We start from the raw sequence: 17,166 nt of genomic DNA, 5'->3' as shown, positions 1-17,166 counted from the left end.
AAGACTGCTATTACCCAAATTACCCTTGTAATGTTGAACAGCTGCTTAAAACAACTTTCAGAAACCTCTTTTCATTAATACTTGAAACAGAGGTTTAACATCATACTCAATAGAGTACCAAGAAAATCTTACATTTCTGCCCTACAAGAAGAAATAACTGGTAGAGTAATCTATGGACCACGCTGTATTTACTACTTATGGGTGAGTATTGCCACCTAATTAATGGCTCCCACTTGAAGTTTATTGAGCTGTGTCCAGTTCTGGGCCCCGCACTTCAAGAAAGATGTTCAAGAGAGGTGTTGGAGCGAGTCCAGAGGAGGGTGACCAAGCTGGTGAAGGGTCTGGAGGGTATGACCTACAAGGAACGTCTGAGGGAGCTGGGGTTGTTTAGCCTGGAGAAGAGGGGGCTCAGAGGTGACCTTGTTGTAGTCTACAGCTACCTGAAGGGAGGTTGTAGTGGAGTGGGAGTCGGCCTCTTCTCCCAGGCAACTAGCGATAGGACAAGAGGACATAGCCTCAAGCTTCGCCAGGGGAGGTTCAGGTTGGACATTAGGAAGAATTTATTTTCAGAAAGGGTCATTAGACACATTGGAACGGGCTGCCCAGGGAGGTGGTGGAGTTACCATCTCTGGATGTGTTTAAGAAAAGACTGGACATGGCACTTAGTGCTATGGTCTAGTTGACATGGTGGTGTCAGGGCAATGGTTGGACTCGATGATCCCAGAGGTCTCTTCCAACCTGATTGATTCTGTGATTCTGAGCAACTTTTTCTCTCTGGCCACAGCATTTCCTAACAAATTACTTGCTATAATATCCTTGGAAAATGATTATTCCTTTTCTATTACCTAAGACTATTTTAGGTACTTACAGAAAAAAACACAGATGTACGTGTGTGAGCACATGCATATATGCCTAAAAAATCGTCATGCTTTCTCTTAAAAACCTAAGTTTTAGGTACATGACTTAAATTCCAACTTTTACTACTTTCAGAAAGGCATGAAAATTCTCCCCTGCTGGTTATAACTTAGGAAAAATAAGGCAACTTTTGAGGTGTTTTTGCTCATGCATCTACTAAAGGATGATGAAGGGAGAGAAGTCTGTAGACACTCACTAATGGATGGGAGAACCAAGCCTCTTATTTGAGAAAAACATTTCAAAAAGGCAATTAAGCATCTCTCAAGTGCCATTAAAAGCCAACCCCCTGCTGCCTGCCTGAAGAGTGCGTCTACAGTCTGAGACCTATTGACCCCACTTTCTGCAGGAAATGGGGCAAATTCAAGCCTCCATAATTTGCTAAAGTCTTCCAGATTTCTGCTTGGGAAAAGCAAAACCATACAGGCAATTAATTCAACAGCAACCTAATTAGATCTCCATTATGGCGCAAAGCATAAATGGATAATGACATAGGGATGGGTTCTCCCAGTCACCGCTCAAGAACCAAGCGGTGAAGGAACATTTGCTCCAGTCCCATCTTTATTAACATTCTTGACGGAAATTCACAGGAACTTTCACTCTCAGAGAGAAGAGTAAACAAGCAACAGTGGATTGATAATCCATCACCTTTGACAAAGTGCTGAACACTCAGCTATGGATAAGACAACCCTTCACTCTTGCCCTCCCAGCTAATATCATTAGAGGAGCCAGGATAATTAATCTAAGATTAATAGGTTGTTTGCTGTGAATCATTTTTATGGGCAAAAAGGACCAAGTTCAAATGCCAGTTTCCAAAGAGTAATCTCACGTCACTTAGGTCTCACAGTCTCAGTTGTCTGATGGCTCTTTGCAGTTCACATGAAAAGCCAAAGTAGTGGGACCTGAATGACAGTGAGAACTTAGGAATAGCCTGAAGCTGGGGAGAGAGGAGAGTTCAGGAATGGGTATGTATACAGGGAAGGATTCTGACTGTTGCAGCTGTCCTGTCCATGCTTTCCACAAGCATGCATGTGTAATAATGCCTTAGAAATAAGGCACCTGCCTTTACTATAGATACATTAAATATTGCTCTCCCTCTGGTTATTTAAAACAACTTGGTTCTATTTTAGGAAAAGTAAATACATTAAGGACAAGGTATCAAGGGAGTTGAATTCTCATTATGTGGGATGCTTGAATAGAATAGAATAGAATAGAATGGTTTTGGTTGGAAGGGACCTTAAAGATCATCTAGTTCCAAACCCCCTGCCACAGGCAGGGACACCTTTCCACTAGACCAGGTTGCCCAAAGCCTCGTCCAGTCTGGCCTTAAACACTGCCAGGGAGGGTGCATCCACAACTTCTCTGGGCAACCTGTTCCAGTGTCTTACTACCCTTACAGTAAAGAATTTCTTCCTAATATCTAATCTAAAACTATCCTCCTCCAGTTTAAAACCATTACCCCTCGTCCTATCACTACTTTTTATCACTACTTGCCCTTGTAAAAAGCCCCTCTCCTGCTTTCCTGTAGGCCCCCTTCAGGTACTGGAAGGCTGCTGTAAGGTTGAGGTTGGACTCAATGTGGAGTCTTCAGGTTCAAGTTAGCAGAGAAGTTTTAAACAGACCATTCTTAGCAGGATACAGAAGTGAGACAGACGGGAGCTTCAGGGCATCAGTGAACACAACTGGACTGAGAACTGGCCAATCATTATAAATGCTAGAGCCTCAAATTGGCAAAATACTTAATAAATAATTAAGACAGGGTCCTACCCTAAAAATTCTTATTTGGTGTACACTGAGTACATTGAAAGAAACTTGAAGAAAGACACAGCAGACACATTATTAACTGCATCACAGAATGGTCTCTAGGAAAACAAGGCTGTGCAAGATGTTTCATATTATAGAAGAGAGTCAAGAACTTTCTAGCTACCATTTAGTGGGAAAACTCATCAACAGCACTTTAGAAGAATAAAATTTCACTGCTCCCATAAACAAGACAGTGAGCTTTCCTCCCTGTGTCTTCTATTTTTAACATCTAGACTCAGTGCTTGTAACCAACATATTAGTGAAACCACAGTTTGAACAACAACAACTCACTGACTTTTAAAAGGAAAGGACAGAGGTAAGGACAACAGTCCGTTGAACTTAAACAGTAGCTAAGCAGTTCTACACATGTAAGCAAAGCAGGGATATATATCCCCTGCCTCTGTGGGTAAGACTTTTTCAGCTGGGTTGTTCTGAGTATCAATCTAACCTCAATGTGGTTTCAATTATGAATCACCAGACCAAAAAAAGCCTTGATTTATTCTATTTTGCTCCAATTATTCATGATAAGTTTCTATTGAATACTTTGAGAAAGTATTTCATCATGCTTCCCATCCTCAAGTGGTCACAGGGCAAAACCAAAGGAATTAACCCTCTCTACTTCTCCAGAGCCATTCACAGTGCTTACACTCTGCAGAATCACAAGCCAAGCTGCAGTGGCCACCATTTCATGTTTTGATGGAGATCATAAACCCTCCTCAAAAACATTTTAGCCACAAGACAGACTGGAGTTTCTAACTGTTCCTTCTTGAGTAATGAAATCTGATACTGTCATGAATCATGAATTTTGATTGCCAAAATACATCACATAACTATAACAGTAAGTTATTCAGCATCTTTTTTATGTTTAGCTGCTTAAATCTAATCAGCTGTCTGAGCCCTTCTGACAGAATCTATTGGCTGAACACATTCTTTGATAAAAAAACTCGGCTTCAGGCTCATCTCTTCAACTCCTTAATTTCAATAATGTGTCAAAGGAATAGATTTGCAGTGAGAAGAATTATCAAGAACTGAGTTCATATTTACAGTTGCCATAATGCTTATGCTTTTTGTAATCCCTCCATCAACTTTATTGCCATTCTTTTGTAAGAATAAGAATAGTAAGAACCTTATAACATTATAACCTTAATAAGAATATTCAAACAATCGGAAAGAGAACCAGGAAAAGGATTTCTGTTTTCCTGTGTTTCCCCCAGTTGAAGTCAACATAGCAGCTCCTGACCCAAAAAACCCAGGGTATGACATAATCTGAATTAGGAAAATGGAGCTTAACATACCTTTCATGCTCCCAAAGCCAGAAAAGACAGGGAGTACTGAAAAGATGTCTTGTGGAATCCAAAGCAACAAAGTCCCATTATTTTTTTTTATGTTAATTACTCCTATTACATAAAATAAAGCTGCACAGTTATGAAGCCACAGGAGGCACCACACAGTGCAACAAACAAGGCAAGAACAATAACGATGAGATCCTCACCTCTGGCCAGCAAAATTGTACCGTTTCTTTGGCTGCATCTCAAAACCAGCTTTGCTAAGATTAAAAACATGTCTCTCGCTTGTATGTTTAGGTGTCTACTTCTAAGCTAAAGACAAAGCAAAAAGCTCTTAGAGAAAAAAAAAACAATACTATTAAATGGTGAGGCGTAGTCTTAAGAACTAAAGTATCGTTCAAATGAAATATATGAAATCCAAGTTCCGATTCTGTCAACCAAATCCAAAAATTTGTTGTTCATGCCACAGAGGATATAATTTACAATGTAAATAAACCTACACACTAGATACGAGCCACACAACATAGGATAACTGTGAGGTTATCTATCACTGTGTAAGAGAAGAATCCTAATCTCTGGGCAGATACGTTAAATAACCAACTGTTAAATCACGTTTCACACACACACAAAAATATCAATATTTATAGCTGAATACATGTGGTATACTCAACTTGTCCATAATATTGACACGGGAAAAACATATCAATAAACTGAAATTTATTTAGTATAAGAAAAAATATTTATCATCTAACACAGCAAATAATGCCAAATTTCATGCAGCTGATTCAAACCATCACACAAGGTAGCTCAAAATACAGCAGGAATGAAACTAATGTTGTTCAATTGAAAAAATACCAGATGTGCACTGCCCAGAAAAGTGCTAGCTTGTTCTCATTTACAGGTGTCGGGGTTTAAAGCTGGGCTGGCTATTAAACCGGTGGCAGACACTCTCTATTAACCCTCCTCCCTGCCCCAAAAAGGGGAAGGAAAAGAGAAAAGGGAGAAAGACTTATGGGTTGGAAAGTTAAAACAGTTTTAATAAACTATAATAATGAAAAAGAGTATAATAATAATAATGGAAATAATTAAATGTGTACAAATATATACAAAACCAACGTTGAATTCCCCCGATGATGGTCACATCATCACCAGCACTGCAGGGCAGGCTCCAGGAAAGCCCAGACTGGGCCAGCAATGGACAGGAACTGGATTCAGGGATGCACGGATTGGGATTGGGGGCAGCAGGAAAACAGACAGAGTCCTCTTCGGACACCGGCCATAGCAGAAGGGGGCAAGACCCTCGTGATCCCCCTGCTTTATACTGAGAATGACGTGTATGGGATGGAATACCTCGTTGGTCAATTTGGGTCACCTGCCCTGCCCGCTCCTCCCTGCAGGTGCGACCCCCCTTCGGCTCTTCACTCATAATCAGTGAGGGATTTAGCAGTGACCTTGGTTTCTCTAAGAATAAGTACAGCAAGAGCCTTTCTGAATAACATCCCTACTGGTGCCTCAGTGATAACTATAAACTTCGAGTGTTATCAGTCCTGGAAGCAGACACTGTCTGCAAAACATGCAGTTAGTTTCAGAAAGTGCAGTTACTTAGAAGAAGCTTAGCTGAAAGTAAAAATCACTGAAAGGAAAAATTGGTTCTGTTCTAGTCCAAACCAGAACAACAGGTAAATAAAAAAAGGTATGTCAAGAATTGTTTAATGCTTTGAAGATGAGGAACGGTACTAGGATGGAAGTACGGTTATAACAGTGGCATTATGGGGAGACTGAGGGCTGTAAAATACTAGTCAAAGAGTTTAGAAATACTTTAATTGTTTAACAAGTGTCCACTGCCTGGCAATTGGCATAAGCCCACAAAGTATTCTGTAAACGAACATCCTACTTAGGCTTTGCAAAAGGAATGGCACTTTTTGCACTAAGTTAATTTGGCTGTTTAAACCAAATGACTGTGCTGTTTTCTGCTTCACTGGGAGAACTGAATCTGGTATGTTTATTGTTCAGCATAGTGATATTCTCAAGTGATTATTAAACTATGGTCTGTATCATCCAAGTCAAAGCTCAAAAGCAGCCCCAGACAAAAAAACTCTGATGTTTTATAGGTCTACATTATAAACAGGCTTTAAAGAATTTCAACAAAAGCAACTAAAGAAATCTGGAAAAAAACCATGTCTTACTCATTTTTCATAAACCCATATATGTTAGCAAGATATGAGGCAAAGTCAAGTAAGATGAGAATTTAAATAATCTACAAAGAAACACAAGTGAGAAAGTAATTTACCTCTATTAGAGCATAACAAAGTACTTAATTGAAGATAACAGATCACATCTCAAACCCAGGTCATTAGCTCTAATCCAGCCCAAACTGGTAACCATCAGAACACACACCCTAGAAGTGGCCATTTTCTGGCTTACTTGAACATAACTAATTGCCCCGGCCTAATGGATAACGACTGGGCCAAGAAATACATTTAGGCCTCAAAAACTTCATTTGCCTCTCTTCATTAAAAGGAAGAAATATCTTGCAATGCATTTTTATTGGAAGTACTATTCCATAATATATTAGCATGTTATATGCTACTAGTCTTCCACTTCCTCAACAGGATAGCAGATGAGTAGGAAAATAATCTACTTCATAAAATAATTTTTTCTTTAGAAAAGGCCAACAGTCTTCAGTCAACCCATACAAACACATAAAACTCTTGGATCACTTCCTCAATGTATGCAATTAACTGCATACGCATTTATCTTCTGTGCACCTTATACTCCCTCCTGCTGGAAAAACACCCTCCTGCACCGCTGCTGTATCCACACTCTGGTGAAGATACTCAGGCAACAGTCTCACTAGTATTTTGAGCCAATATAAGCCAAACTAACACCAAAAAAAGCAGCCTTCCAGCCACCCGGTCTCTCCCTTGCTCCCCCTCCTCTTTTTTTTTTTTCGTTTGCTGGGTAAGTTTTACATGAGGAAAATTATTTCAGTAAATTCACCACACGTGAATTAGAAAATTCAAAAAGAAGGCAGCACATAGATGAGAGAAATCGTCATCCGCTGTAGAAGAGTGTAGGACTGCTTCTTTGGCAACATAACCTGCTTATAGTGGTTTAAAATGTTTGGGAAACTACAGACTCAACACAAGGTGTTTCTTTGTGTTGAGACTTGAGGAAACATCTGGGGAACCAGGAATAAAACTTATCTATATGCATATTCTAGCCATGAGCATGCCTCACTGATTTTAAAATGCATGAATATCACTTTCATGCTGACTGTCCAAGATAATAGACATCCCTTCAAATACAAACATCAATATAATTTTGCTGAAAAAAGAATAATCACTATTACGTTTGCAGATATGTCCTAATTCTTAATTTGAAGTATCAAAGTTCAAATTAAAGCAAGAGAAATCTTCAGAAATAGCCGTAAGTCCCTACTGGTCCTACTTTGCAAGCGATATCAAACTTGAGGCAGTCTTTTGTGAAAGATGCAGCTTTCTCTTCATAGGTGTTGTTGTTACAAACTTAATCGAATATTTGATGCTCCTAAAGATCTCCTTTATCTAGCATACTTACAGGCTGTAATTTGTTAAATGTTTGCTAACCCAAAATAGATTCAATTCTACTGTACTATAATCAAAATAATAAAAGGCAGTACTACACGAAATCATAGGAAATATACTGAAATTAGATGACGAATCTTAAAACTGGAAGCAAACTCACGAGGCTGCAATAGCTCAACAAAATGCAGAGCAAAATGTGCACCTTGGAGAGTTATGAGCTACCCTAATTGTCAAAGTAGAAATAATGTTTTTATTTTACACCTGAAGCAGTTGTAATAATTCAATAGCAAAACAATTAACAACCAGGACATTTTACCAAGCTCTATTTTTCTGTTACTTCTCAGGATCCTAGTGATATACTAAGCAAAATTAACCCCTATAAATACACAAAGAAAAAGAAAGCTTAAACCAAGGAGACAGGCAGGTAAGCAACCACGGCCAAGGATTCTCTCTAGATAAGGATTCTCCTCTGCATGATGATCTTGCACAGACAGCAAGCTCTTCTTTCTGTTAGAAACGTCTATTTGTCCTAGCAAGTAAGCTCATAAACCCATTAAAGTTGGCCTTTCTGTATAAATACTGCATAGACAAATCCATGCTCTCATTTCAAAACATCACTATTCAGAGCACAGGGATCTGAGCTCTGTTAACGGCCCTTGTACTGATTAAAGAAATCGCTGCTAATTGCAGTAAGCCCCTTGCCTTAAAACGGTGATTGCACCTCTGCACCTTCTGTTAATCTGCAGGCAGCTTCTACATATTCTTTCTGCAACTCTGCATTTCTACCTAAACTGCATAACAGGAACAAGAGTGTATAGAAGAGCACTGCATTTAATCCTCACTCACCACAACATCACAAGGAACAACAAGCAGAGCCAGAGGAACTGGATGCTGAGCCAGCAGAGTTTGAAGGCAGAATACACATAGCAAGTTCTGGAGGCACAGCTCTGACCAGTAACATAGGAATTTATGACACCCAGGTACTCACACATTTCACTGTGGTATTAATGTTAACTCGCAGGTGCCTCATTTTAACAGTTACCTGTATCCTGGCCCTGGGGCCAACCTGAAACAATCTGCTTTAAACGCTTCAGTCTTGGAGTTTATTCAGAGAGGAATATGGCAATTTTCTTGTAAATGAGGAACACGTTCGTCATCTTTAGTTATTTTGTCTTCTTATCACAGTTAGAGGATACAGTTGCCATCTTCTGCTACCTCAAATGTACATATGTACCTGCTTTCCAACTATAATGTTTCATCCAGGCTTACCAGAAATCGTGACACTGACATGAGTGGACATTAGGCATGAGCTTAGATGAGAAACATACGCAGGCTCAAGTGGATCATTATTCCCCTGACATCAGACACCAACTGTGGAATTCCGACTAGCACAATTGTTTAAAAAAAACAACACCAAAATAACTATTATTAAATTTATTGACTTATTAAATTTACTAGCAGATACTGTGTATATCATCACCTTCTAAATTGTCTCAAGTTAGAAATCAGCTGAGTCCTGAAAAATATGCTTCCCTGTAGACTGCAACCGTAATATGTTCTCACCTCAAAGAGATAAAATATATTCATAGGAAAAAAAATAATCTGGAGAAGGCTCCACTTATTTGCTTTGAATGAAAGAACAAGAGTGAAAACCAAACAGTATTAAGCTGCCGTTAAAAAAAAAAAAAAGAAAGAAAAAAGAGCCTCATGGAAGGAAATTTTCATACATGCTCAAGAGTAGCTATCAAAATCCCCAGTTAAAGATATCACAGGATTGTGACTATTCTTGAACAATTCCTGATCTGAATTCTATTTTCTTTAACTGACCCTCTGAGAAAGGGTCACAAGCACTCTGTGTTGCTGGCTAACATGGAGCTTACACAGCCCATAAAGGAACTTTTAATGATATTTCTGTTTTATATTGAAGCAAGAAATGAGTTTGTCAACATACTAAGCAATTTTCATAGACTAGGATAAACATCAAATTCTTTCATCTGAGACAGAAAACGACCAAGGGAACTGACCATTCATGGCATGAGAGAGGCACAACATGCACTGTTAACTCCAACTTCCTGGACAAATTCCAGCCTGTCTAATCGCAGTCAGCTTTCTAACTATTTTTTGCAATTGCACATTGTGCCTACAAGGAGTAGGCACAATATTTCTGCCTACTCCTTGTACTGCCCTAGTATGGTACTGCTGTTACATATTTTTTTTTTCTTTTTTGTTAATATATACTTGGAAAAAATATTTTATTAGTCATTCAACCTAGAGGTTCTTAGCAGAAGGTTTATAACCACAGACATGTCAACGTACAGAACAGAAGTCTGAAACTGTGGAGAAATACAGTCTCCATGTCTGTGGAGAAACACAGTCTCCATGTCTGTGGAGAAATACAGTCTCCATGTCCGTGGAGAAATACAGTTTCAGACTTCTGTTCTGTACGCTGACATGTCTGTAGTTATAAACCTTCTGCTAAGAACCTCTAGGTTGAATGACTAATAAAATATTTTTTCCAAGTATATATTAACAAAAAAAAAAAAAAAAAGGGAGCATGCTTGTTGCTCAGAATAAGATTAGCTTCCCCAGAAATGGATGGGTTTCCAGTATAGGAGACAACCCAGGAGATGTTTTTGTGTCCCCTTTAAAGCACTGAGTAATCCTAAAGCCATTTTCTTCATTTTACTAGGTGTTTCAAGGTGCTTGTTTTGCCAGCACAATCTGAAGGTGTTAAGATGTTCTGATCCCCTTCTTGCGAGTACATACTTACTTCTTGTGCAGCTGCTTTTCTTCCTTAACTATTGACAAGTGCCACATTTGCTCTCTAGGCAATGAGAACAGTAGACTACTAATGTCTTTGGCTAGGCCATGGAAAATCACCCTCCAAAATCTAGCAATGAGCTTCTAACTCTTTGTCAGCAAACTGTTCACACTCTATCGAGCCTGAAGAGTTTAAAGTAAAACACAATCTGCTCCTGAGCACTCCTACTCAGCCTTCAGAGAAACTCTCTCTAAACCATCATAAAGTGAGGCACAAGTTTGGTTTTTATTAGTAAAACAAAACTATTTTTATATTTTGACACAGAGAAAATTAACTGATTATGAGTGAAGATCATCTGCAGGCTTTTATATAGTAAAATATCAGAACCAGCTGCTTGGCGCAGAAGGTTAATTAATACTCCAGTGTTTCTTCTTAACAGAGGCGGATTCAACTGGTGAAACTTTTTTTTCTTTTAAGAAAAAAAAAAAATATCACAGCAAAACTTTGATTATCAGTTTCTGTATAAGAGAAATTACATAGAAATAACATGGAGAAACACTGTAGGCATAGGAATAATTAGCTATTTCATCAGAATTACATGAAAGAGCCTTGCAGATTGTTAAAGGATCTTCAGTATTTCCACCGACTATTTCCACTGCAGTTATTCATTTTTAAGAGCACGAAACATTAAATTCAACAAAAGTTATCTGTGTGTGTATGCATACATGAAAAATAAATAAATATATAATATCAATATATATAAAAAAATAAATATAAATAATACATATAGTGTGTTCAACAGCAAAAGTTAAAAGCTCGCATTTCACTGCCAGGACAATAAAATGAACTGCTAGCTATCTTTGGCCAGTTGTCATAAAATATATTAGCTTCATCTGTGCAAGTTACCAACACAACACATACACACACAAACACACATACACAGATTTATTCCCAAGTTTCATAGAACATACCTTTATATGAGAAGAAAAAAAAAACCAAACACATAATTTGTTTTATGAGTTAATCAAATGAATTTACTTACCACAGCTGGGGGATCATTCCATTCTTCATAAGAAATGGCAGTCATATGGGTAAACTTCTATCATTGATTATCTGAAGAGTAGCAAGAGCAACTGCTTTCATTGATTGAAATACGCTTCCCAGAACCACCTTGCCTGTAAAGAGAATAAAGTTCACTTTCACACTGCACAGATCCAGTGCTTAATAATCAGTTTTGGCTCGCCATGCACAATCTGTTCCATGCAGTCTACAAGTCGGCTGGAAATTAAATTAGGAGGCATGTTTATAGTAGCTAGGATATTTCCATAGAGCCTGAAGGCTTCAAACTCAACCCCATCCCCCAAAAAAAACAGGATTTACAGCCAATAAATAGAAGCAGCAGCATTACTTTGCAAGTGATTAAATAGAATGAGAATACCTGAAGGAATCAGTTACTTTCACACTTTTATTGGATGTTTTCCTCTCGAAAAATGTCAAAAGCAGTTTGACCACAGAACAGAAGAAACTGCTGTTATACTCAGTTTTTCCAAGGCAGAGGAATCCACAGTGCAGCTAAATAGCCAAATTAAAAAGCATACAGCCCTAAAGGTGGAACTTAAAAGCCACCTTTTAACATCGATATGTAGAGACAGTTTGATCAGCTATAGAATTTCAGTACTCATGAACCCTACCAAACCAATACCTTCCCAAGTCTTCCAAACCCCAAATATTATTTATACAAGTAGTATTAAGATTTTTACAAAAAAAATACACGCGTATGCCAATTTGTTACAATGGTTAATCTAGGCCATTTGTACAACACGGGCAGTGTAAAACTGCTGAAATGAAGCATGTTGTTTTCTTATACACGGATCCACTGAATTTCACAGATGAGTCGCTTTCAAGCTAAGGTCCTGTATAGCAAGTTTTAATCTTGTCCCAGTTTCTATGTAAGACAGAAATGCTGGAAGAAAAGCAGAGTTTTGGAAATGAAAATGTTGACTTACCTGATTTCTCTGTTAGAGACATAAACATACTTTCTAAATGCCTAGAACCATCAAATGATCCTGTAGGACGCCATCCAACCCAGAAGGAAACACACTTTGCCAATAAACGTAGTTCAAGTGTTTTGGCCCAAGAGATGTCAATTTTTTCAACCTAATTTTTCTTCAGGAAACTCCAGCACCTTGAAGTGTCCAGAAGGTAATTTAATTTGCTGTCTCTCTATGGTTCAGTATCAACTATAAAAGTATGCATTTCCGTCTAGGTTGTAGAACAATTAAAAGCCTTTTTTTGATAATTGGAAGCTTAAGAAGCTTTCAGAGCCAGAATACAACTGAAGACAACATATAAATTTGGGCAAGTGCTACTTCACTCTTGCTATGGACCCCTTAAACAGCAAAAAGGTTCTACAGACAGGCTGTTTTTAATCACGTGCTAGCAGCATATTAAATAATATTATTTAGAATATTAAGTTACTGAAGGAGTACCAAGCTTTTGGAGGTACAGACTTTAAGATGAACCAAGGATAACTCTCATTTAGCTGCTGTTAACAAGTTGCCAGTGTGTCTCACTCTGCAGGTCATTACATTTTAATAGAAGACATGTACTTCACGCTGGAGTATTCCTAGGCTAAATAACAGCGTACAGGAAAGATTACAAATAGCGAAAACACAAATTCACAATTCACTTGCACATATTTATGCATATGCTACCCTGTACTTTTCTCTGAGGGTAAGCTATGGGATTCAGAACTAAAGACCTGTTGCCGAAACATTGGCCCTAAAACTCCACTCTGTGGGTAGTTTGTAAAACAGGTTATTCAGAACAGTTCCGTCAAATATTTAAGATGAAAAAATCCACATTACAATTAAAAAAGCAAACTAGGAAAGAGACGAGTGCTCTCTGGAGCACTATTTTTATTGTGAGAAAACATCAACAACTGTCAGTGTTACTACTTCACAGTATTTCAGAATTTTATTATGGAGACTGATGAGTATGTCCAAAAAATACACTTCTCTGGAGCTTGTCATCCAGAGAGACTGCAAAGCTATTTCACTCAAGAATGGAATCACTCCCCTCTCCTTATTTTTCTCCCTGGTAGGACTTAACAGCTGGGTAACAGGCTGATTACCAAGAACACAAAAAAGAATATTACATCCAACTGTAAAAGCAGAAGAATTGTATAAACAGGTAAGAATAAATAATGTCTGCCTTCCTAAAAAAACAAAAAGACACTAAATAAAGCAAACACCACATGCTAAGCACAACTTAAGTATTCCTTTCTCTAGGCTTCATTTCTTAAGAAAAATATATTATCCAGAACTCAGCAGCAACTGATTTAAAAGGAAAACCAGAAGCAGATTAAGAATTATAATTGACCAGAACAGTGAACCTCTCTATTAAAGTATCCTAAATAAACAAGAGTAAGAACACAGATTTCATATTTCATTTTCAAATTAGGTAACAGTTTAGAACCACTACTACAAGCAGCGCTAAGTAGGAAGGAAAAATTATTTTATGCAGCCTTTTAACATATAACTTTATAAAGCAATTAAGTAGCTATTAATTGTGTGAAGTACACACAGGACTGTGTATTTCATTGTTATTAAATGACAGCATTCCTATACTGTTCTAACTCTAAGACTGTTTATTAATACTGTAATATCTATGAATATCTAGCTTCATAAGAATCAAAGGTTTTCCTCCTTCGGCAAAACTAGGATGGATCTGATCTAGCTTCTCTTTGCATGTTTGCAATGTCAGGCAAGATTACACCTTTATACCAGAAGCAAAACTGGAGAAGAGGGCAGAGGGAATTTACTTTTTATAGACTAATATTTATGTAATTAATTTTTTGTAAAGAGCTAGAAAATATTCCCACAGTTGGTTGTAATCTTTTGGAGTTGTGTTTCTTTAAGGTAGAACTCAAAACCTTCTAAGGGGATTCAAGTCTCCCAACAGATGTTTCAGGGTCTCATTACTTCCTCCCCACCTTGTTTACTTTTATAAAGCAGAACTGATTAATATGGCTTGCTAGTGTCTGCTGCTCAGCAAGCTAAGTTACTAAACATTTTGGGAAAGTTTTCTATTGGGAAGATGTATGTTGATTCCATTTGAAATGTATTTTTTGCTCTGCTTGGTGTAGTTGAAAAGTTTATGTTGGAATGTAACAAATACCTAGGAGAGATAAAAATCCCACGAACACGTTTGGGATACAGGGGAGAGAAAGAGAGAGAGAGAGAGATCTGTTCCTGACTTCTGTGACAGCTTTCTTAGTATTTTTACACAGTTAATGGTTATATACTCAAGAGCAGCTTTAATACACTGGGTAATGCTTGCAAGGTATTGCAATTGTAACATACTAATTAGAGCTACCTAAAAGCCTTTCAGGATCTTGAAATAAATGATCCATAATTACAGATCTTGTCTTCCACATAGCATTGATTATATACATTCTACAACCATGATATGGTCAAGCTACTTTTCCTTTCAACTTGAACTGAAATTAACTTCTAGTACTCTAGTAGTCTGCTTGATGAGGTTTTAGAATTTTCTAAGGAAACACTATCTGGACCACAGACTTGTAGAGAATACTAACTTTGGATACATCTAAATATTGCTTAGGTCACAGGCAATCTAAATTGTAAACAGAGATCAAACCTGTACTTTGTACAACTGCCAAAATGACACGGATGAAGGTATGTTAACCTATGGGATCTTGTTCTGGCTTACCAGGAATTGCAAACAGGTATTTAAGAAACACAGATTCTCTTCCTCTTCCAAGTTTCTAGAGAAACAGAAAATCTAGGATAGCTCCAAGATGAAAGACAGAAAAGCATTACTTTCTATAACAGTTTTACCAACGTGTGGAAGAGTCAAATGTAGAGTACTGAATGACTTGACTGAGAATGAGAAATACATGATATTATTGGGTTGCCCAGTGGGTTGGAAGTGACTGGAATATCTTATAATACAATAGATTCCCCATGAAATTAATTCACCTGAATTCAATTTCTGCAGAAAATTTTACGAAGCCAAGACAGCTTCACCATGAAAGCCAAAGACTGAAGGAATCATAGACCAAGCTCTCTCCTTTCTCCAAGAGATGAGCTCTGCAGACCAAGGTCACAAGCACGAGCATGCCAGTAGGTAGCTCTCAGTTGTTTCTCTTCCTTCCTCCACACCCCAGTTCCAACTGCTGTATCCACTGAAGGGACAGAGTATACCCTTAGCAAGTTTGATGATGACACAAAACTGGGAGGAGTGGCCGATACACCAGAAGGCTGTGCTGCCATTCAGTGAGACCTGGACAGGCTGGAGAGTTGGGCAGGGAGGAACCTAACAAAGTTCAACAAAGGCAAGTGTAGGGCCCTGCACCTAGGGAGGCATAACCCCATGCACCAGTACAGGTTGAGAGTTGACCTCCTGGATAGCAGCTCTGCAGTGAAGGACCTGGGAATTCTGGTGGAGAACAAGTTCACCATGAGCCAGCAATGTGCCCTTGTGGCCAAGAAGGTCAACAGTATACTGGGGTGCATTAGGAAGAGTGTGGCCAGCAGGTCGAGGGAGGTTATCCTCCCCCTCTACACTGCCCTAGTGAGGCCACATGCGGAGTACTGTGTGCAGTTCTGGGCCCCTCAGTTCAAGAAAGACAAGGAACTACTGGAGAGAGTTCAGCGGAGGGCTACAAAGATGATTAGGGGACCGGAGCATGTCTCTTATGAGGAAAGGCTGAGAGCTGGGTCTGTTTAGCCTGGAGAAGAGAAGACTGAGAGGGGATCTTATCAATACTTACAAATACCCTATGGGCAGGTGTCAAGAGGATAGGGCCAGACTCTTCTCAGTGGTGCCCAGTGACAGGACAAGGGGCAACGGGCACAAACTGAAACACCGGAAGTTCTAGACTAGACAATCTCCAGAGGTCCCTTCCAACCTTAACCATTCTGTGATTCTGTGACGGGCACAAACTGAAACACGTGAAGTTCTACCTAAATATGAGGAAAAACTTCTTTACTTTGAGGGTGACAGAGCACTGGAACGGGCTGCTCAGGGAGGTTGTGGAGTCTCCTACTCCGGAGATATTCAAAACCCACCTGGATGTGACTCTGTGCAACCTCTAGGAGAACCTGCTTTAGCAGGGGGTTGGACTAGATGATCTCCAGAGGTCCCTTCCAACCCTTACCATTCTGTGATTCTGTGATCCTCGCTAGATCAGCCATGAAACCCCACCACTTTCTGTAAAGGCTAAAATTGCTTAATGTAATGTAGAGGTATTAATTTATGTCTACAAATACATATGCACACTTTGAGGAACACTAGCAATATTTGTAAGATAGAAGAAAAAGTTTAGAAACTGTGTAGTTTTCTTCCTTGAAACTGTAGATGGTATGGGAAATTTTGTGTTGCTTCAACCAAGTAAGCAAGCATCCAAACCAAAAGTTCAATTCCACTTGTTTTCAGTTCCAGGATTTTATTCAGGTGTACTACGAAGAAACTGAACCGACAATATTCAGCACATACTGGTACAGGCAAGAGCTTGCGATGGAAGCATTTGCAGTTATTTTCATAGGAGACAACAGGGAGCAGCACACAGCAACAGGGTAGTCTACTCACAGAAAGTAACATTTATTTAGGTAAGGTGTTATTTTCCTTAGAAATAAACACACTTGGGGGCCTAGCATCTCTTTATAAGCTCTTTACAAGCCAGCATAGCATCAGGTTACAAAGTACATTCATATAATGTTTATAAGTTCTAGTGTTAATGACACTAATAGTGCTCCAGTGTAGAGTGCAAGACAGAACAATGTAAATCTTTTGATTAGTTTGTGAAAAGAAA

General features: G+C 38.7%; 1 protein-coding gene across 1 annotated transcript in view; it reads right to left on the bottom strand.

Annotated features, from left to right (window-relative positions):
- The window catches only part of EXT2 (exostosin glycosyltransferase 2), a 91,342-nt gene that overhangs the window by 33,918 nt on the left and 40,258 nt on the right, over positions 1–17,166 (bottom strand). The window contains 3 exon segments of the mRNA XM_068399495.1: positions 11,371–11,415; positions 11,418–11,476; positions 11,479–11,503. Of these exon segments, the coding sequence (XP_068255596.1) occupies positions 11,371–11,415; positions 11,418–11,476; positions 11,479–11,503 (129 nt within the window).

The sequence above is a fragment of the Nyctibius grandis genome, chromosome 4 (genome assembly GCF_013368605.1).
Source record: "Nyctibius grandis isolate bNycGra1 chromosome 4, bNycGra1.pri, whole genome shotgun sequence".
NCBI lineage: Eukaryota > Metazoa > Chordata > Aves > Nyctibiiformes > Nyctibiidae > Nyctibius > Nyctibius grandis.
The sequence above is the reverse complement of the archived record's forward strand: the minus strand, read 5'-3'. Positions and strand labels throughout refer to the sequence as shown.